The 20,045-nt window shown below is 46.7% G+C and overlaps 1 protein-coding gene across 2 annotated transcripts; it reads left to right on the top strand.

Moving 5' to 3' along the window:
• Positions 1-6: 6 nt before the first annotated feature.
• Positions 7-19,266, top strand: LOC128620293 (ribosome-recycling factor, mitochondrial-like). 2 transcript variants are annotated; one of them, XM_053645160.1, is made up of 8 exons: positions 7-175; positions 260-349; positions 5,888-6,052; positions 6,373-6,525; positions 10,434-10,552; positions 15,819-15,910; positions 16,992-17,151; positions 17,655-19,266. In XM_053645160.1, the coding sequence occupies exons 2-8, from the start codon at positions 301-303 to the stop codon at positions 17,730-17,732; spliced, it is 816 nt and encodes a 271-aa protein (XP_053501135.1). In that variant the 5' UTR covers positions 7-175; positions 260-300; the 3' UTR covers positions 17,733-19,266. The 2 variants fall into 2 exon arrangements, with proteins under 2 accessions (XP_053501135.1, XP_053501136.1); XM_053645161.1 differs by lacking the exon at positions 260-349.
• The last annotated feature ends 779 nt before the right edge of the window (positions 19,267-20,045 follow it).

The following is a 20,045-nucleotide window of genomic DNA, read 5'->3' as shown; positions in this document are numbered from 1 at the left end:
ACGTCAAGAAACGCCGCGCCCGAATGACGTTTTCGGCAGGTCTTAATTTTAGTTTGGGGGACAGGGCCGCCATTTTTGATGACGTAGAACACACGTTGCTGCATGGCGTTGACCCGCGTTTGAAGTAAAGTACACTGTAAAGCGGTGCAGAGTGTGAGTTTAACCTGCGTGTGAGGTATGTTTTCATATTACTCTTACACAATAACAAAGCTAACAGTTTTTTATTTGATAAATTGTTCATTATTTGTTTAAAAAACAGAGTTTTACCGAACTGAGAGCTCTCATAACAGAGTGTCCCACATGTCCTCTTCAGCTGCGGTGCCATCAAAGAGTGAAGCTTGGTTTGCTTGTTAGTGTATGATTATTATAATTATTATTCAGACAGATGATTTTTCATTTACTTAATTCAGCAATGCTAAATATTACCGCGATGTTTTGCATCAGATTCCTAAATGACATGTTTGGTAATGCTTGTTTTGTCATGTAGAAATATTAAACTGCTCAAAGGCAAAATAAATGTGTGTTTATAGTGACAACTGTAATACAGCAGCTTATATTCTGTAGATTCTGTAACTGAATTGTGTCTTTCAGAGCTGTTTATTGTCGTTTGGACGGTTTTGAAGATAGAAGAAAGATGCAGCAGCCCGTGAAAACCTTCCACATGGCCAACATTTTAATGATAATGATAATAATAATAATAATAATAATAACAACAACCTATTTTAAAGTGACGAATAAAATTTCACTCAAAGCGATGACGAATTAAGTAGGAAGAATAAACAAATGTGTAATAGAATGCGCAAGGATAAAATAAAAGCAAGAATAAACATTTTTTTCAATTAAACTACACAAAAATAGAATACATTAAACGCAATAAAAATAATTCAAGGATTTTTCAAATATTTCGGTAAAATAAATAAATAAATAAATACCCAAGCACCTTCAGTTCAATGCCTGCTAAAATAAATATCAAATATATATTTTGCATAATACAAAGAGAAGCACAGTAACAAAAGGAGGCCTGTTCATTTCTAGCTTTTTAAAAGTCTCCCGAAAGTAAAATAAATAAATAAAAGAGGAGAGAATCACGTTTAAAGATTTAATTCCACTGAAAGGCACAGCGCTTACGTCTACATTTTAATATTAACCTCTTCTAGTGATGGAAAAACACTATTACTGACCGATTGGAAAGAAAGACTTCGAAGTTTATAACAGGAAATGAGTCCTCACGTCGATTGTCATCGTCGTCCACACCGGTCTCCGTCTCATCACCTCGCGGCGTTTAAACCCGAGCCTCGTCGTCGTCGTCTCTTCGCTCCACTGTTCGTAATAACATCGCTATGGAAACTAATCACAGATTCATTCCCTCGCTTCTGTTCTCTCGGATCGGGTTCGTGTTATTGTTTATTATTCGTCCGTTTAAACGCTTTACCAAAGAATGTGTAAGCGCTCTTCTCTGTTTTGATGACGACGATGACGGTACAGGAGCACGGCGGACATTTTGATTTTGACAGTCGCTATAGTAATAGCTATAGTATAGCGTGTTCCACAGGGACTCGTACGCTCCATGTGAACGGATTAAAAACCACGTGTAATCACTGATGTGGTGAAACGTGTCTGGAAGGAGTCTCCAGTGTCAGCGCTTCGTAACGCTCAGAGCTGTTCAAGCTGTAACTTTAAGTTTCGTTTCAGTAAGTAATCTTCAGGACAGAGACTTGAGTTGATTCTTGAGTCTTATTAACTTAGAGAGAGAGAGAGAAGGTTTATAGCTGTCTATATCTGCTAGCACAGGAAGTAACTTGTTTCGTGGACGTTCCGTGACATTAAGCGTAACTATAAACGGATAAAACGTATTTGTCGTTCTTTACTAAGTTAAAAATTGTCCGAGTGATAAAACCCTTCAGGATGCAGTATCTCGGCTTCACCACAACACACCGTGGTTAATTATTTTCCTATAAGGCGCTACCTCCTGTAATATCTCTCAGATTCTCCGTGACTTTTATTACTCTTACAGTTGCGTCTGCTGCTGACGGACGGCATTGTTCCCTCTTTTCCGATAAGGATTTAAGCTACAAACGCTTCTTTCATGAGCTGAAATGTTCCATAAAGGGAGCAGCAGCTGCCCTCGGCGGTGGTCAGAGGTGCGTCGAGGTCCACGTGGCACCTGTCCTGCACTTTTCCGCTCGGCTTGCTCTGTTAAAATCTGCCATCGCCCTCTCAGCCCGCGTCCTCTCCTCCTCTCTCGCCAGACGGCTGAGGTTGTCAGAGTCTCTCTTGTCAGCTTTGCCTTTAAACTGCACCAGCTGTGGGCTTTTATTGAAGCTGCCACACGCCGACGCCGGGGTCTGATAATAATCACAGTTGTGGCGTGAGGGCAGGAATCAGAGCGCGGGGGGGGGGGGGATTTAAAGCCTGTGTGTCGTGAAGCTTTATCGCTGACGAGCAACTGTGAAAAGACACGGAGCCTGCGCCGCCTCAGCGCCCAGCACTTCAGAGACAATAAGCAAGGCCTTGTTTTGGCTACAGCGATACCTCACACCTAAACGCAAAGCCGGGGCTCGGCACACGAGCGGAGGCGCTTTGTAAACATCTGGATCAGCGGCACTCTTCATGCTTCTGTAGAAGAATGGGCCTTTTTTTTTAGTTCGCGTGCAAATTTGTTTATAACTACAGGGCCATGAAGGCACCACGGAAAACTTTTTATTAGTTTAATATTTCCACACCATACTACTTTAAAGTCAGAAGTATGTACGCAGGACGGGGGCGGGCGATACGACACTAACATCACGTCACAAAGTTTCAGGACGTTTGCCTTGCAAAATAAACCTTTAAAATTTATGAGTTTGACGATGCTTTTATTTAACGTGTACGAAAGTATGTGAGAAATTGTACTGTAACGAATTTAAGGTCCGAAGTAGAAAACCCGATCAAATCTGCGTCTAAACTGTTGGAACGGCGAGGGCAAGTGTGTTTATTTGGGTGTAGACTGAAGACATTTGGGTTTGAGATCGAAAGATGAATACGAGACGAGAATTTCAGCTTTCATTTCCTGGTATTTATATGTAGACGTGTTAAACGACATGGCACACGGCACATTTTGTATCAGACCTGGTTTCGTCTGTGTTTGTGTAGATCTCATACTAAATAGTTTCAGAAATGAAAACAGAATCTGACATACAACGAATGTGATCTGTGTAGACACACGGTACAGTTTTTAAATGATAATGTTGTTTATTGAAGCAAAAAAAGTTATCCAGTACCAACTGGGCCTGTGTGAAAATGTATTTGCACCCGTAGTTACTAATTCCCCAGATCTATGAAACTCCATTAATAATGGGGTTCAGCTGGACTAGACACAACCAGACCTGATTACTGCAAACCCTGTTCAACCACATCTACACTTAAATAGAACTTTTTCAACAGCTGGAAGTTGGTTAAAAGGTCTTAGGGAGTAACACACTATGCCAAAGGTGAAAGAAATTCCAGAAATGATGAGGAACGTGATTGAAGTACATCAGTCTGGGAAGGGTTACAAAGCTATTTCAGAGGCTCTGGGACTCCAAAGAACCACAGTGAGAGCCGTTATCTCCAAACGGAAAAACTCGGCACGGTAGTGAACCTTCCCAGAAGTGTCCGACCTTCTAAAATTCCTCCAAGAGCACAGCGACGACTCATCCAGGAAGTCACAAAAGAGCCGAGGACAACATCAAAGGACCTACAGGCTTCTCTTACATCAATAAAGGTCACGGTTCATGACTCCACTATCAGAAAGACGCTGGGCAAAAATGGCTCCATGGAAGAGTGGCGAGGTGAAAACCACTGCTGACCCAGAAGAACATTAAGACTCGTCTGAATTTTACCAAAACACACCTTGATGATCCTCAAACCTTTTGGGAGAATGTTCTGTGGACTGATGAGTGGAAAGTGGAACTGTTTGGAAGACAGGAGTCCCGTTGTATCTGCCGTAAACCAAACACAGAATTCCACAAAAAGATCGTCATACCTACGGTCAAGCATGGTGGAGGAAGTGTGATGGTGTGGGGATGCTCTGCTGCTTCAGGGTCTGGACAACATGCAGTAATTGAGGGAAACATGAATTCTGCTCTCTACTAGAAAATCCTAAATTAGAATGTCCGCTCTTCAGTCTGTGAGTTGAAACTCGAGCGCGACTGGATTATGCAGCAAGACAACGATCCAAAGCGTAGGAGTAAAAATCTAAATTAAAGTTTTGGCCTATACAAAGTCTTGACTTGAAACATTTGAGATGCTGTTGAAGAACCTTAAACGGGCGGTTCATGCTCGAAAGCCCTCCAGTGTGGATGAACTACAGCAGTTCTGCAAAGAAGAGTGGGCTAAAATTCCACCACAGCGCTGTGAAGGACTGGTCTCCGGTTATCGGAAGCGTTTGGTTGTTTGAAAATCTAAAACTATTTAGTATGAGATTTACACAAAAACAGAAGAAATACTTTTTCACAGCTCTGTACTCTTGGTTTGAGCCTTCAGTTTCACCTGTGAACGCAGGATAAACCAGCATGAAGATCAGAGAGCTGTCAGTGGATCATTTTTTTTTTCCTTTTTCATCTCAGGTCTGATCCGAGCCTAAAGAATCAGATCTGAAGATCTTAAGGTCAAATTGGAGTTAATTTTTTCCCCGTGTTGTATTATTTTTGTGTTTAAACTTTTGTTAAGCAGTAGTCTCTGAGTAATACTTGGCTCTGCTATACCGTATATTCCAGTAAAACTTCAGATGTGTGTGTGTGTGTGGGGGTGGGGGGGGGGGGGGGGTTAGGAGTTGTGTATTGTTGATGTTAACGTTAAGGATGTGGATTGATGTGAGTCAGTCTGCGACGCGCCTTCTATCAGTAACAGCTGTCCTGTTTATAACTTACGGAAAGATCCTACAAAGAAACCGTGGGAACTCCATTATCCGCAGTGAGTCATGTCAGAACCCATAAGGAGAGGAGATCGCTCACTTGGCCGTCTTGGCCACGCCTCCTCGCTGGCAAGACCAGGCCCTTTGCTACTTTCCGTGGGAAGAGACGCACGTATCCCGAACCGAGAACCAAAACGACGCCTCGCTGTTAAAATCTGTCCGTCAGTCATTTGTAGTCTTCCGACATACAGCCGTTTCCATGGTAACAGCGATCCTGAGATCACTAGGGGCGAGCGATGTGACGAAACCATCGTATCAAGATCACGATCATCATTTCCGTGTGCAAAGTTTTCACATCAAGTGAGCTGCTTCCGATTAAATGTTTGTAATTAGATATATTTTTAAAAAGCAAATGAGAACGATATCACGATACCTCAGAAAAGCGAGTCGCGACATATCGCGATATCGATATTATCGCCCAGTCCCAGGGTAGACCAGATTGTTTTCCTGATGCACTTTTCCGACAAGTTAAATCGAATTGGCCCTTATTTAAAACCGAAAAAAAAGGCGGGGCTCCTTGTGACACAACCACCACCATGTTTCTACTGTTACGATCATGTTACAGAGCTTTTATGAATATTTTATTATGACAAATAAAATGTCGAAATAATATAAAAAAAAAAGTCATGTATTTGCATAAATCTCGATGTAGATTAGAAGCTTTAGATCATGATCGATGATATTCGCCCCCTTGTGGTGAAAGGGAATCGTTACCGTAGTACATTGAAAAGATTCGATTGTTTATTCGTTCTCGAGTAAACGAACTCGTAAATTAATTCATGGAGGTTAGAAAAAGTTTTGTGTCTGATATAGATTCAGACCTTCAGACCTTCATGAGCCTATGTAAGCTGAAAAGAAAAAAGGTTTATAACCATCGCACTGTATAGTGAATGTGGCGTCTCGGACAAACGCTAAATCTGTTCCCTTTCCTCTCGTGTGTGTTCTTATGTACAGACATGACGTCTAGTCGTCTAGGCTTCCTGCGTCCGTTGCTCTACTACATCAGAAGCCCCGTTGTGAGCAGCGCGCGAGTGCCTCCTCTCACTCAACATCTCTGCCCCCATGTTGTCGTCTCTCCACCTTGTTACGCCCGCCATTACGCTACGAAGAAAAGTAAAGGTAAGTGTAGCGCCCGCACGGCTCGTCTCGCCACGCAGAGCATTTCAAAGAGCCGTCTGTGAGGGTGAGCTCGGGGTCGGGCCTTTGTTCCGGGAGAAAATCTCCGCTCTTCAGTTCTAGTGCTTGCTTAGGTTGAGTGGAGTGGCCACATGAGAGGCCGGAGAATTCCTCTCGTCTTGCTTTCATATGTAATGGCACTGATGATCTACCAGCATGCAGGCGACTCCTTTCATTTCTCCATCAGAAATCTGTAGAATAGCTTTAAACCCTCTCATCTGTCCTCTTGTGTCTCCTCTCGTCCACACCGCCCCTCTGTGAAGCCAAAGCGAAGAGCCAGACTGGTAAAGTGAGCATCAACGCCGCCCTGGTGGAGAATATCATCAGCCTGGACGAGGTGAAGGAAGACATGGCTGCCGTGCTGGCTACGCTGAAGGATGACTTCAGCCGAAACCTGGGCATCAGAACCTCGCCAGGTCAGCGTCGTTATCCCCCCCACCCCTTCTCTCTCTCTCTCTCTCTCTGTCTCTCACACACAGACAATCTTATACTAAAGTTCCTGTACTGTAAGGCAGGAACCATGACGGTGCAAGAAATTATATACCTTTGACTGTATAAGCAGCACCTATTCATTTGTCCACCAGTCCACCATACTCTGACTCACTGATGCCAGTCTGAAACTACAAGAAGATAAGAATCTGTTCTTCTACTTTTTCTATTTTTATATCATCCCAATTAAATGATAAAAATATCCCAGGAACCTGAAAGATTTTCCTGCTTTCCTTGTTTCTAGTTTACTAAAAGCAGGAAAAGTTTCCTGGTTTTCCTGACAAGGTTTCAGAATGAGTTCCTAAAAATGTTCCCGAATGGGTTTCTGGGTTCTTCAAAAAGCTCTCTGTTCCTAAAAAGGTTCCTGGGTTGCCATCAGGTTTCTAGGTTCCTACAAGTACTTTCTGGGGTTTGGAAAAAGTTCCTGAATGGATTCCTGGCTCCCTGGAAAGCTTTCTGTGCGACTGAAACAGATCCTGGGTCTCCAAAAGGTTCCTAGGGTTCTGAAAAGGCTCCTGAACGGGTTCCTAAAAAGCTTCCAAGGTTCTCTCGAAGGTTCCTGGGTTGCCAAAAAAGTCTCTAAGTTCCCGATTGGGTTCCCAAGAAATGTTTCCATGGTTCCTGGGTTCCTTAAAAAGCTTTATGGATTCCTTACTGGGCTTTTACAGGGAAGGGGCTCCTGGGTTCCTAAATGGTCCATGGTTTAAAAAAAAAAAAAGTTTTCAATGTTCATGAAAAGGTTTCTGAAAGGTTTCCTAGAGGGGAGGGTTCTGAAAAGTTCTTAGTGTTCCTGAGAAGGTTCCCGAGGCTCTCCGGCTCCTAAAAGAACTTCTGAGTTTCTCTAATTCCTGAATTGTCAAAGGGGCCAGAAGTTTCTAAAAGTTCCTGGGTTCCCGTATGGGTTTCGAGAGATCTCTCCGTGAAAAGAGGGTTTCTGCAGGGTTTCTACAGGGTGATCAGAGGCGTCTTTATATTTGTCGTGGAGGTTATGTCAGGGTAAAGCAGCATTGTTTTACCTCCTGCTCCCCAAGGGATTACTCCACAAGCATCCATTCACCGATCCATTCTGTTGTGGACTATTGTTCCCCGAGGTGGGAACGTTCACTGTGTTTATGGTCATTCAGGGTCAAATCTGATCACCTCAAACCAGCCCAAGCGCTATATCGGCAAGGTGGATGTTCCCTGACCTTTTGGCCTTCTTGTTTACCCCTCTCTCTTGCTTTCGCGCTCTCTCTCCGGCCATCATTTGGGAAAGCAGGCCAGAGGACTTGAATCTGTCTGGCATCTGAGCTGGAGGAGAAACCGGTTCATGCATGACATCATTTTCTTTAAGAGGGACTGATGGTCATCTGGGGCTCATTACCGAGTGATTTTGTTGTGGAGGAGGGGCGGAGGGAGACACCTTAACTATGGGAAGGACGTGACGAGGCGCACGATTAATGCACTGACCCAGCGTCTGGTCGCAGTGCCACTCTGGAAGCCTCACCATGCCATGCTCTTTATCTCCATAGCACCTTCTTCCTTTCCAGCAGAAAGCTGGACGAGTGCTTCGAGTTGAGGACGCATTAGCTTTCGTGTAGCATTACCTGCTAATCCGAGAACACACAGCTTCAGTTCAATCACGTAATGCAGCACAGTGTTCCAGAAAAGGTTCCTGAATGTTCCCCTGGCCCCCTCAAAAAAAATTTCTAGTTTGCCAAAAGGTTCCTGCATGGGTTCTTTGGCTCTCGAAGAAGTTTCCTTAAATCCCGAGCTCCTACAAAGCTTTCAGTGTTCCTAAAACGATTCCTCAGTGGGTTCCCGGGCTGCCAAATGGTTTCTGGGCTCCTGAAGAAAAGTTTTCCGGGTTCCTCGGTTGCCAAAACGGTTCCCGGACCGGCCACAAATCATTCCTAGGTACCTGAAAAGGTTCCTGCAACGAATAAGCGCCTATACAAAGGTCAGCCGTGTCTGTGTGAGATAAAACAGCAGCTCCGGGTGAATCAGGGTTCAAAAACGTCTCCGATTGAACTCGTTAGCGAATCGTCACACTCCGGGCGTCGGAGTAAGCGAGATAAAAAACGTCCGTGGAATCCGTTAAGGCTGGAAATGCCATGTGAGTGTTAGGGCTTTCACATATAACTGAAATGAGTTTTAATTAAGGCTGGGTGATCTGATGATGATGATAAAATATTGCGATTGATTCAGTACACTTTTCCGGGATATCGCGAGTACCATAATTTGTTTTTAATAACAATTACAAAATACGACATAGAGCAAAATACAGCAGGAACTAACGAAGCGTCCTGAAGATAACGTTGTGAGGTTACGGCTCTCTCTCTAACGCTGGAGACTCCTTCCACAGCTGTTAAACTAACGTCTCCTTACGGAGCGTTTCCCCACGTCAATCGCACGTCACACGTTAATATCGGAGTTTCTGGTGTAATAAATTAGACACATTCTGACCAATCAGAATTGAGATCTCACCAGTGCTGTGTGTGTGTGTGTGTGTGTGTGTGTGTAAGAATATTTAAATGTAGTGATCCAAGAAGGGAATCTGTGGTTTTGAGAGCGTTTATCGGTGAATATGTTCTTTATCTGAGTGCTGCGTGACCTCTGGGTGTTTCCGCTGGAGAGGGCGTGAGGTGGTGGCGCGACCAGGAAGAGCTCAATTGGTTAATAGCCTCCCCGTCGATCCTCATCGTTTTGTAATGGAGGAAACGGCGGTCTGAGTCGGCGGGGGGAAACGTTAGCAGATGTGAGACGGACCAGGTAACACACACAAGCGCGCACACACACACGAGACAGGGACCTGAGACACACTCATCTAGGCCATGACCAATCATTATCCACAAGCGGCAGCCAGCGCTGTTGCTCATAGTCGAGGCACGCGCTGTTCCTAATGACAAAATGGAAGTTTGGTTCTCTTTAAAATCACATCTGTGATTAGGACTGGCTCGGATTCCGAGGGCAGTTTCGCAAATGGTGTAATTTTTTTTTCCAGGTACAGCCTGGAAGATCGAGACACAGGGGTTATGCAAGAAAATGGTATAAATATGGAGTTTTTGGCGCGCGCCCGGGTCGAGCGAGCGGGAAAGGAAATAAATCAGAGCGCAGAAAAAACGATGGTAGATTGTGGCGTGTCTCGAGCGAGACGGTTAGTGAGGTAAGACAGGAGAGACAGCGAGACGAGGCGCAGTGGCGTGTGAGGCAACGCAGATGAGTGGAGGAGACGTGCTGGCGTGAAGCTCTCGGTTCTCCGGCTTGAGAAGGAGCAGAGCGAGGAGGTGGAACTGCTCACTTTCAGGACGAGTCAGGCCTCGCTCTCTGTTTCCTGATCTTACGCTCAAATTAAAGAGGAAGGAAGAAAGAGTGCAGAGAAAATATCCCCGAGCCAAAAATACTTCCCTTTACACATTAAAATGAACACTGCTGTCGGTCTGTCTGCTCTGATCATGTCCTGTTTACGAGGCGCGAGTCCTTTCTATATGCACTTTAATGTTGCCTGTTGAGTCCTGCGTTCTGATTGGTCAGGAGGTGTTCTGCAGCTCTGACAGTAGCGCAGGTTTCCGTTAGCGCGCTCGTTCGAACGCGTTCTCGTCTCTATAGTAACCGCTCGTCCACAGGGACGCGCACAGATGTTTTATGTAGCGTTTATATGGAAGGAGTCTCCTTCTCCAGCATCTTCAGGACAGAGGAGTTTGTGGTTTCGCGCTAACGTGGCAAGCCGCGTCAAATTTTCAGAGAAGCTTTTTAGGTTCTTGGCCCAATTCGGATAGTTTAAAGTCGAATAAAAATCCAGCAGAATTGATGCGCGATACGTGCTCTGTGTGTTTCATTTCGTCTGTGTAAACAGGTGCGCTGGACCACATCACCGTGAGCACCAAGGACGGTAAATTCCCTCTGAACCAACTCGGACAGATCTCCATGAAATCTCCACAGCTCATCGTCATCAACATGGCCAGCTACCCCGAGGTACACAGGGGACCTAAAAGGGGTTGAGGGTATTTAATTGCTCTTGGCTTCTCCCAGAGGTTCTCTATTGAACGTGTAGTTAGGGTGTATAGAGAACCGTAAAGAGGGACAGACGTGTTCTCCCATCATAGCTGCTGTAATGGAAGTAAGAAATGCATTTAGGAGTTCCTTTAGGGCTGTTAAAGGAATAAAAATATATATTACACAAGTGAGTGATTGTGTTTTAAAATGGCTGCCTTCCCAGGTGTTGATTTGTCGATGTGCATCTGGAACCTTCCATTCCGAGTCGGTGTTCTGAGGGAGAGAGCGAGTCGGTGTTCAGAGGGATGGTCCGAGTCAGTTCTGAAAGCGTAGATTGACTGAGTCAGTTTTCTGAATGAGCAGAGGGACGGAGCGAGTCAGCGTTCTGAACGGTGGCGCCAGTCAGTGTTGTGAACTATGGGGCGAGTCAGTCTTCGTCGGGTGTCGTGAGCGGCGGGGAGCGGGTCGGTGTCGTGTGCGGCGGGTCGGTGTCATGAGGGGTGGGAAGCGGGTCGGTGTCATGAGTGGTGGGAAGCGGGTCGGTGTCGTGTGCGGCGGGTCGGTGTCATGAGGGGTGGGAAGCGGGTCGGTGTCGTGAGCGGCGGGGAGCGGGTTGGTGTCGTGAGCAGCGGGGAGAGGGTCGGTGTCGTGAGCAGCGGGGAGCGGGTCTGTTTCGTGTGCGGCGGGTCGGTGTCATGAGTGGTGGGAAGCGGGTCGGTGTCGTGAGCGGCGGGGAGCGGGTCGGTGTCGTGAGCGGCGGGGAGCGGGTCTGTTTCGTGTGCGGCGGGTCGGTGTCATGAGTGGTGGGAAGCGGGTCGGTGTCGTGAGCGGCGGGGAGCGGGTCTGTTTCGTGTGCGGCGGGTCGGTGTCATGAGTGGTGGGAAGCGGGTCGGTGTCATGAGTGGTGGGAAGCGGGTCGGTGTCGTGAGCGGCGGGTCAGTGTCGTGGGCAGCGGGGAGTGGGTCGGTGTTGTGAGCGGCGGGCAGCGGGGAGCAGGTCGGTGTCGTGAGCGGCGGGGAGCGAGTCAGAGAGTCAGTCCTACTGTCTGGGACTCTGATGGATAGTTGGGGTTGAAGTTCTTTGATCTTTCAGAGCGATTGAAGCAGAAGCCAGGACTCTGTCAGTGATCAGGAAATGACCGCACACTGCCCTCTGCAGCACAGACCTGCTTTCTAACACACACACACACACACACACAATCTCTATCTCCCTCTGGTTTTCTCTCTCTTTTTGTCCTGTATTTCTCTCCTTTGCCTGCTCACTTCCTGTTCATCTCTCTCTCTCTCTCTCTCTCTTTTGTTTTCCTGTCTTTTATTTCTCTCCTTTGCCTGCTCAGTTTTGGTAAAATCTTTCTCTCTTTCTGTCTCTCTCCCTCTGTCTCTCACTCTACTCTCTCGCTGTCTCCTATTTGTCTCTGTCTCTTGCCATCTCTCTCTATCCATCTCATTCTCTCCTCTCTCTCTCTATCCATCTCTCTTTCTCAGAGCATGTCTGTCTCCCCATGTCTCTGTCTGTCTCTCTCCTTCTCTTCTTGCCTCGCAGTCTCTCTCTCTCCTCCCTCTGTCCGTCTCTCTCTCTAGCTCTGTCTCTGTCTCTCTCTGTCTTTCTTTATATTTATCATTTTCTGTTTTGTTCGTTTGCTCGTTCTCTCTCTCCTGCCCCCCCCCCCCACCCCCCCCCCCTTGATGGATGACTTTTCCTCTTGGATTAAAGGTTCCTGAATGTTTCAGGGTTTAGTTTCAGGCTGTGGCTCGCCCTGACGGAGCAGGATTACACTAAAGCTGTTTTTTTTTTGTTTTTTTTTTTAAAACTCGGTGTTGTGTAATAACAGAACTTAATAGAATCTGCAGTACTTTTGAACAAGATATGACTTTTTTTTTTTAAATATTCTTTATTTTCATTAATACACGTAAGGATCCTTTCCTCGACGTGAGAAGTGGGTGTGAGAAGACCCCGGACACGCGGACGTGTCTTAGCCGGTTCCACTTTGGTACAGATATTAAATTACACTCTAGCTGTATAACATTTCCTAAAACGTTTTGGCGTGGAATCCCGACACCCCGTCGTTGATTATTTTCCCTTAACATCACGACACGGAGTGTTTAAATCCGTGCTCGGGTGTGTGTGTGTGTGTGTGTGAGCGATTACGTACCAGACCTGCACAAAACTAACACAGAGGTGACTGGCCCGGCTCGAAGGCAAACAGCTTTATAATGATCCTAATCCATTACACAAGCCTGCGCCAGAGACGACGACGACGGCGTTGTTTTCCCGTCATTCATTACAGCGGCACTGAAGTTGCAGGAAGAAAAAAAAACAAAAAAAAAACCCCTCCGTCTGTCTGTTGTGTGAGAGTTCATCAAAGAGCAGCGGTTAAACGCTTAAGCCTTCTCTCGTCATTAGGGGTGTGTTTACTTTAGCTCCACTTTACTCCACTTTGCTTTGAACTCTGCTCACATTTTTTTTTTTTTTCTTCATCTTTCTTGCTTATAAGGCATTACCTAAACCCAGAGTGTTATTTGCCATTAGAGGCAGAACTGCCCGGGGAAATAATGATAAATGAAATTCAGAGAGCAATCAAACACACACACACTCCGTATCGATCATTCGGCGCGAGAGGCGGAGGGCTCGGGGAAAAAAAAACCCCAGCGCTTTTGAATCCGTTTGGGGAAAGAAACCACAAAAAGATCCACCTTTTCTGAGAGCTGTGCGCCAAAATATGGGGAAAAAAGCCTCCCGTTGTTCACGTTGCACGGCCGCACGGTTCGGAGCTCTGCCAGACATCACCAGATGTTTTAGTGTAGAAAGTCCAAATATGTCGAACATCACAATTCTATCCGCGGTCGTTTCGATTGTAGAAATAACTTCCTCATGGCCGCATGGGATCTGTTCGGATTCTGTGCCTGGTTAAAAAGTTTGCGCAATTAATACATCTTTAATCCATTACCGCGTTATTGGCGGTTTCACAAATAAATAAATAAATAAATAAATAAATAAATAAAACCAGCAGCTGCAGTATGCAAATGAGCGCCGTAAAAGCATTAGGTCTCGGCCGTTCTGGATATGATTTTATCGGCGGTTTGGCGAAACATCGATTCGCAGTAGCGTGATCTAGAACAAATGGCAGATTCTATAGACGCGAGAACGGGCAGATTAACAGGCACCAAGATCAACTGTTTTAGTGTGAACATAAAAGTAAAAAAAAAAAGAAGGTGAAATTCTTGGAAGTGGATTAGAGCAGTGAGGCGGAGGTGGAGCGGAGTGTGTTGAGTGTGTTGAGTGTGTTGAGCGTGTAGTGAGTGTGTAGTGTGAGTGTGTAGTGAGTGTGTGTAGTGAGAGTGTAGTGTGAGAGTGTAGTGAGTGTGTGTAGTGTATGTAGTGAGAGTATAGTGAGCATGTAGTGAGTGGTGTGAGTGTAGTGAGAGTATAGTGTGTAGTGAGCGTAGTGTGTGTGTAGTGAGAGTGTACTGAGTATAGTGTGTAGTGAGTGTGTGTGTAGTGAGTTTAGTGTGTGTGTAGTGAGAGTGTAGTGTGTGTAGTGAGAGTGTAGTGTGTGTAGTGAGTGATGAGTGTGTAGGGAGAGTGTAGTGTGTGTGTGTGTAGTGAGATTGTATTGTGTGTAGTGAGAGTTTAGTGTGTAGTAAGCTTTGTGAGCGTGTAGTGAGCGTGTAGTGAGCGTGTAGTGAGCGTGTAGTGAGCGTGTAGTGAGTGTAGTGTGAGCGTAGTGAGTGTGTAGTAAGCACGTAGTGAGTGTAGTGAGCGTGTAGTGAGTGGTGTGAGTGTAGTGTGTAGTGAGCATTGTGAGTGTAGTGTGTGTAGTGAGCATGTAGTGAGAGTTTAGATAGAGTGTAGTGAGTGAGCGTGTAGTGAGCGTGTAGTGAGCATGTAGTGAGAGTTTAGATAGAGTGTAGTGAGTGAGCGTGTAGTGAGCGTGTAGTGAGCGTGTAGTGAGTGTAGTGTGAGCGTAGTGAGTGTGTAGTAAGCACGTAGTGAGTGTAGTGAGCGTGTAGTGAGTGGTGTGAGTGTAGTGTGTAGTGAGCATTGTGAGTGTAGTGTGTGTAGTGAGCATATAGTGAGAGTTTAGGTAGAGTGTAGTGAGTGAGCGTGTAGTGAGTGAGCGTGTAGTGAGCGAGTAGTGAGCGAGTAGTGAGCGTGTAGTGAGCGAGTAGTGAGAGTGTAGTGAGTAGAGAATGTGTAGTGAGCGTGTAGTGAGCGTGTAGTGAGTGTAGAGTGAGAGTGTAGTGAGCGTGTAGTGAGTGGTGTGAGTGTAGTGTGTAGTGAGCATTGTGAGTGTAGTGTGTGTAGTGAGCATATAGTGAGAGTTTAGGTAGAGTGTAGTGAGTGAGCGTGTAGTGAGCGTGTAGTGAGCGTGTAGTGAGCGAGTAGTGAGCGAGTAGTGAGAGTGTAGTGAGTAGAGAATGTGTAGTGAGCGTGTAGTGAGCGTGTAGTGAGTGTAGAGTGAGAGTGTAGTGAGCGTGTAGTGAGTGGTGAGTGTGTAGTGAGTGTGGAGTATAGAGTGTAGTGAGTGAGTAGTGAGTGAGTAGTGAGAGTGTAGTGAGTAGAGAGTGTGTAGTGAGCGTGTAGTGAGTGGTGAGAGTGTAGTGAGTGTGTAGTGAGTGTGGAGTATAGAGTGTAGTGAGTGAGTAGTGAGTGAGTAGTGAGTGAGTAGTGAGTGAGTAGTGAGCGAGTAGTGAGCGAGTAGTGAGAGTGTAGAGTGTAGTGAGTAGAGAGTGTGTAGTGAGTGTGGAGTATAGAGTGTAGTGAGTGAGTAGTGAGAGTGTAGTGAGTGTGTGTAGTGAGTGTGTAGTGAGTGTAGTAGTGATCGGGTGGGCTGGCAGGACCCCGAGCCTGGTCAGGGTCACTAAAGGTCAGCAGGCTGTACTGCAGCCCCTCAGCTGTCTCCCAGAGGAGTGTGTGTGCTGACAGTGCCCTGTGGCGCTTCTGCGACAGACACACACACACACACACACACACACACACACACACACACACACAAAACCCTGCTGTAGCTTCACTACAACAAGATGGTGTGCAGTTCACCTCTGATCAAAGGCTTGTGTGTGTGTGTCTGAGCATGTGTGTGTGAAAGTGTTTGTGAGTCAGTGTGAGAATCTTTGTGTGTGTGTGTGTGTGAGGTAGTAGTAGGCACAACAGCCTCAGCTGGCGGTCATTAAAACCCACCCTGAAATGTGTGTGTGTGTGTGTGTGTGTGTGTGTGTGTGTGTGTGTGTGTGTGTGTTCTCAGGCCACAGCAGCAGCCACCCGTGCTCTACAGGAGAGCAGCATGAAGCTGAACCCAGAGGTGGATGGCACCATCATCAGGGTCCCCATTCCCAAGTAAGAGAGTGAGAGTGTGTCTGTGTGTGTGTGTGTGTGTGTGTGTGTGTGTGTGTGTGTGTGTGTTTGTCAGTGTGTCAAGACTTAGCAAACCACTTTCACCTTCCAGTGGCCTTTGTCTGTCTGTCTGTTTGTCTGTCTGTCTCTCTCTCTGTGTGTCTCTCTCTCTCTCGGGTCAGAATAAATCATTGCAGTGTCTCAGTCCCTCTCCTCGTCTCCTCTCTCCCGTTGTCCTCCCTCACCTCTCTGTCGTAATGTTCCGTGTTGAGTCCTCGGCGCCGGCTGCGTCTGCTCGGCGTGGCAGCTGCTCGTCTGGCGGCGGATTGCGAACGGGCCGGACGAGGCGTCCGCAATCAGCGCAGCCTCCTCACACACATTTGCATGTATAAAATACAGAGTGCGTGGCTTGATTGGATCCCAATCACTAATTACGCACATTGTTTGCAGTAAACACACGCCGCTCTTGGACTGTTTGCAAAACGGCTCGTATCAAAGCACTAATTAAGGAGGAGCGGCAGAAGAAACATTCCTACACCTACCAGAATTTAGACACGCATTGTGGTGCTCGGGTTCCTGAAGGTTTTGTTTTCCCCTTTGCCAGGATGTTTTATTTCAGCACGGTATGAAAGGGGTTTCGATCTGGTGTTTTATGTGGCACACCTGGGGGAAACCCTCCGCATGGTCAGATTTTGTACTACGTTTGTGTACGTAGTTCCGAAAACGTTCCTCAAGTCAAACGTTTCTCGCTTGCACATATCTCAGTCACACGTGAAGTTCTATCATACACGCACCGATCAGCCTTAACATTAAAACCACCGGCCTAACACTGTGTAGGTCCCCCTCCCCTTGTGCCACCAAACACGTCAACAGTGTTGTGTGATAATTTCAGGAGATCGCCGTAGTGGAAGCGTCATTAGGAGAGATGGGATAACGTTTCCGGTCAATATTTTCTTTTATTACTCTAAATTGTGGTGTTTTTGGCCGTTTTCTACAATTTATGGAGTAAAATTGTGGTGCGGGCTATATAAAACAGTCTGCTTGTTATAGGGTGTGTGTGTGTGTGTGTGTGTGTGATCGGCAGGGTGACTCGGGAACACAGGGAGAACCTAACCAAGCTGGCGAAGCAGTTTAGCAACAAGGCCAAGGAGTCGGTGAGGAGGGTTCGCTCCAACGCCCTGGCGCAGGTGAAGAGGAGTAAAGAGGGCGTGTCCGAGGACACCATCCACCTGATAGAAAAGCAGGTGAGAGGTTTCTGTATTGCTTATTTGGATCACGGCAGTGGGGCGAGGCGGAGCCGAATGTGATGCGAGCGTGCCGTGTGTAGCGAGAGTGTTGCGAGAGCGTAGTGTGCCGCGAGAGCGTGCATAGCGAAAGTGATTAACTTCATTACTTTAAACCCGGATTTCAGTTCCAGTCACGGATTCAGTCTTAATCTGGAGTTAATCTTAATATTCACTTACCTTCACGTCAGACCTTTTACCCTCGGCGTTAATGCGATGCTGTTTATTACTCGTTCGGAGCGAAAGGATGCATTACGCTGTCAGGATAAACCCCGGCTTTTTTATCGCTTCTAATCCGTTTTAAAAATAAAACTCGCATCAACAAATCCCTGATTACTTCAGAACTGTTTCATTTAATCCTTTCTGGTGCAAACCACTCGGAATTTAAACCGGGACGTGCTTTAAACCAGAGACGCCAAAATAGCGGGTGTGTGTTTATTTGTGATTTGTGATTTGTGTCCCAGGTTCAGCAGATGGCGGACGCTTTCGCAGCAGACATCGACAAACAACTCGCCTCTAAAACCAAAGAGCTCCTGGGCTGACACGGACTCTTTAACGAAGCTTTCCAACGTCGTTTATTTCGGGTGTCATTTCAGGAGTCGGAAGCCGGACATCCCGAAAAAAACGAGCGGAACTGTTTTTTTTTTGTTTTTTTTTTTTAACCAGCCCCCCCCCATCCCCCCCGTCAAACTAAACATCCCGTAACCAGCGCGGTGATTAAACCGGACTGTAGAAGGCAGCGATTGGGGCGTTGTTTGTTTGTGTGTTTTTTAATCGCGTGTAAACAAACGTCGCCATGGCACGGCAGCGGCTGTCGGAGGCCACGCCCATCCTCACATCCTCACATCCTCAAACAAACAGCCGGGAGGACAGATGAAGTTTTAATGTGGTTCTGGGGTTCCTCCCTGCTAATCAGAGCGATGCCACACGGCCGCGTTTACGTAAGAAAGTGTAAACTCGTCAGTCTTTACAGGACGGAGCTCGTAATAAACCCTTCGTTTCCCTACATAGCTGCTGTTTTGTTTCTGTTTTTTTAAATAAAATACGGAGATTTTTTGTTACCAGTTCAGTCGTGTTTTGTCTTTTGGTTTGTTTTTTTTTTTGTTTTGTTTTTTTTAAAGGTGACATTTATCTCGCACATGCACCAAACCTGAGCTATTACATTGTGTACTTACATTTCGAGAGGTACACAGCGCAAGGGAAACATCAGGGTGACTGAATAAACAGGCGTTTAAACGAGGCAGTCCACAGGCGGGTTTTCTCCGAGGCCAGGTCCATATGTCAGTAATTTGGGGGCATTGTGTATCTTGGCCTGGACTGGAGGCTCATGATCGATGAAAGGGGTGAAAATCCCGAGTCGCTGGCTCCGTGCACCGGCTTGAAAATTGCTTTCAGCTGATAGCTTCACTTCGCTTTACATTTATCACGCGGATTGCGGTGCGTCTCTCCCTCTCTCTCTGTTTACAGCCGCCCTGACGGAGGCGATCGGGAAGGCGGGAGCCGGGGCCGAATGTTTTTCCTTCTGTGTCGCTGAAAATATACACGCGTAAATTGACTCTAAACTTTCGGGATCGTAAAAGTCTCGCTGTCGATTACCCGCTCGTCTCGGGCACGTCTTAACATTCTAAAACCGCGTGGGGAAACAAAATGGCCGCTCCCTTTTTTTGGCAGCTCGATCTGAGAAACCGGGACGAAAGTGATGGAGCGGTGCGGATTCGGTTCAGTTATTTAGATGACTGTTTATACTACAGAAAGTGTTGATGATTCATCTTCTCTACAGCAGCTCTGAAAGTAGTTCTGACCGTTACGCCAATCGCAGGTTCATATTAAGGCGCTCGTCGTAACACGTTGGCGTTTCTATAGTAACGGCTCGTTCACGGAGACTTGGACCGATTTTGCGGCAGCTTCTTTCACGCGCCTTTCGAAATCGGCGGAATTGTTCCGCGCACGCTTTCGCAGTGATGCTCGTCGGTCAGCGAGACCTATCGGCTGCACTCGTGTTCGACGCACGTGAATCGAAGGGCGCGTCACGTGACGCGTCTTGGCCCGGATCTGCGCTAATTTTCGAAAACAAATTGCGCGCTCCTCCGAATATTGCGGAGTTTCCTCGATGTTGCGTTCGTTTCCACGCTAAAAAAAAAAAAATCGCGTAATCCTGTAGGGACTGACCGCAAAAACATCTACTGAAGTGTTTACGGAAGGAGTCTCCAGTTTCAGTGTTTTCTGAACAGTCAGGAAGTGAGAACGGGAACGAGCTCATATCGTGGACGTGTTCTGCAACGTTTAAAACGAGATTATTTTCCTATAACCGCACCGCTCGAAGAGACCGTGACGCGTTTGTCGTGTCGCCTGTAGCGTGCTGATCTAGGGCGTGTGTGGAGATTTGGGATGCGACCACAGGATGAGGAGACTGATGTCTGACCATAAAGCATCTTCTTCCTGAAAGTATAACCGTGAAATACATCACACTGTGTGTCTGTCTCGGGCGGCTTCTTTTTTTCTTTTCTTTCCCGTCTGGTTTATATGCAGATTATTTACGCTCGAGCTGCATCACTCATCCTGGCGTGCGGTCTCGGAAGCGCCGATATCCCGGTTTCAGTGGAGAGCACGAGCACTTGTGGAAACGGCAGGGTCTCCAGCGCAGAAGAAGCGCTCTATTATTCTCATCCCGGGCCGCGCTGATTACGCTCTGTGCGCTCTGCTGTGGATGGGTGGGTGAGGCGCGAGGAGGACGCTGGAGCTCGAGAGCGCGTTTAATCACTTCAGCGGCGCTCTGAATTGGCTCGCCGCGTCTTCGCCTGTCTCTCAAGTGTACGAGGCCACCCGACGGCCTCATCAAGGATCCAATCAGCTTA

This window comes from Ictalurus furcatus, chromosome 16, assembly GCF_023375685.1.
Source record: "Ictalurus furcatus strain D&B chromosome 16, Billie_1.0, whole genome shotgun sequence".
Taxonomy (NCBI): Eukaryota; Metazoa; Chordata; class Actinopteri; order Siluriformes; family Ictaluridae; genus Ictalurus; species Ictalurus furcatus.
This window is presented reverse-complemented; position numbering and strand designations above follow the sequence as displayed.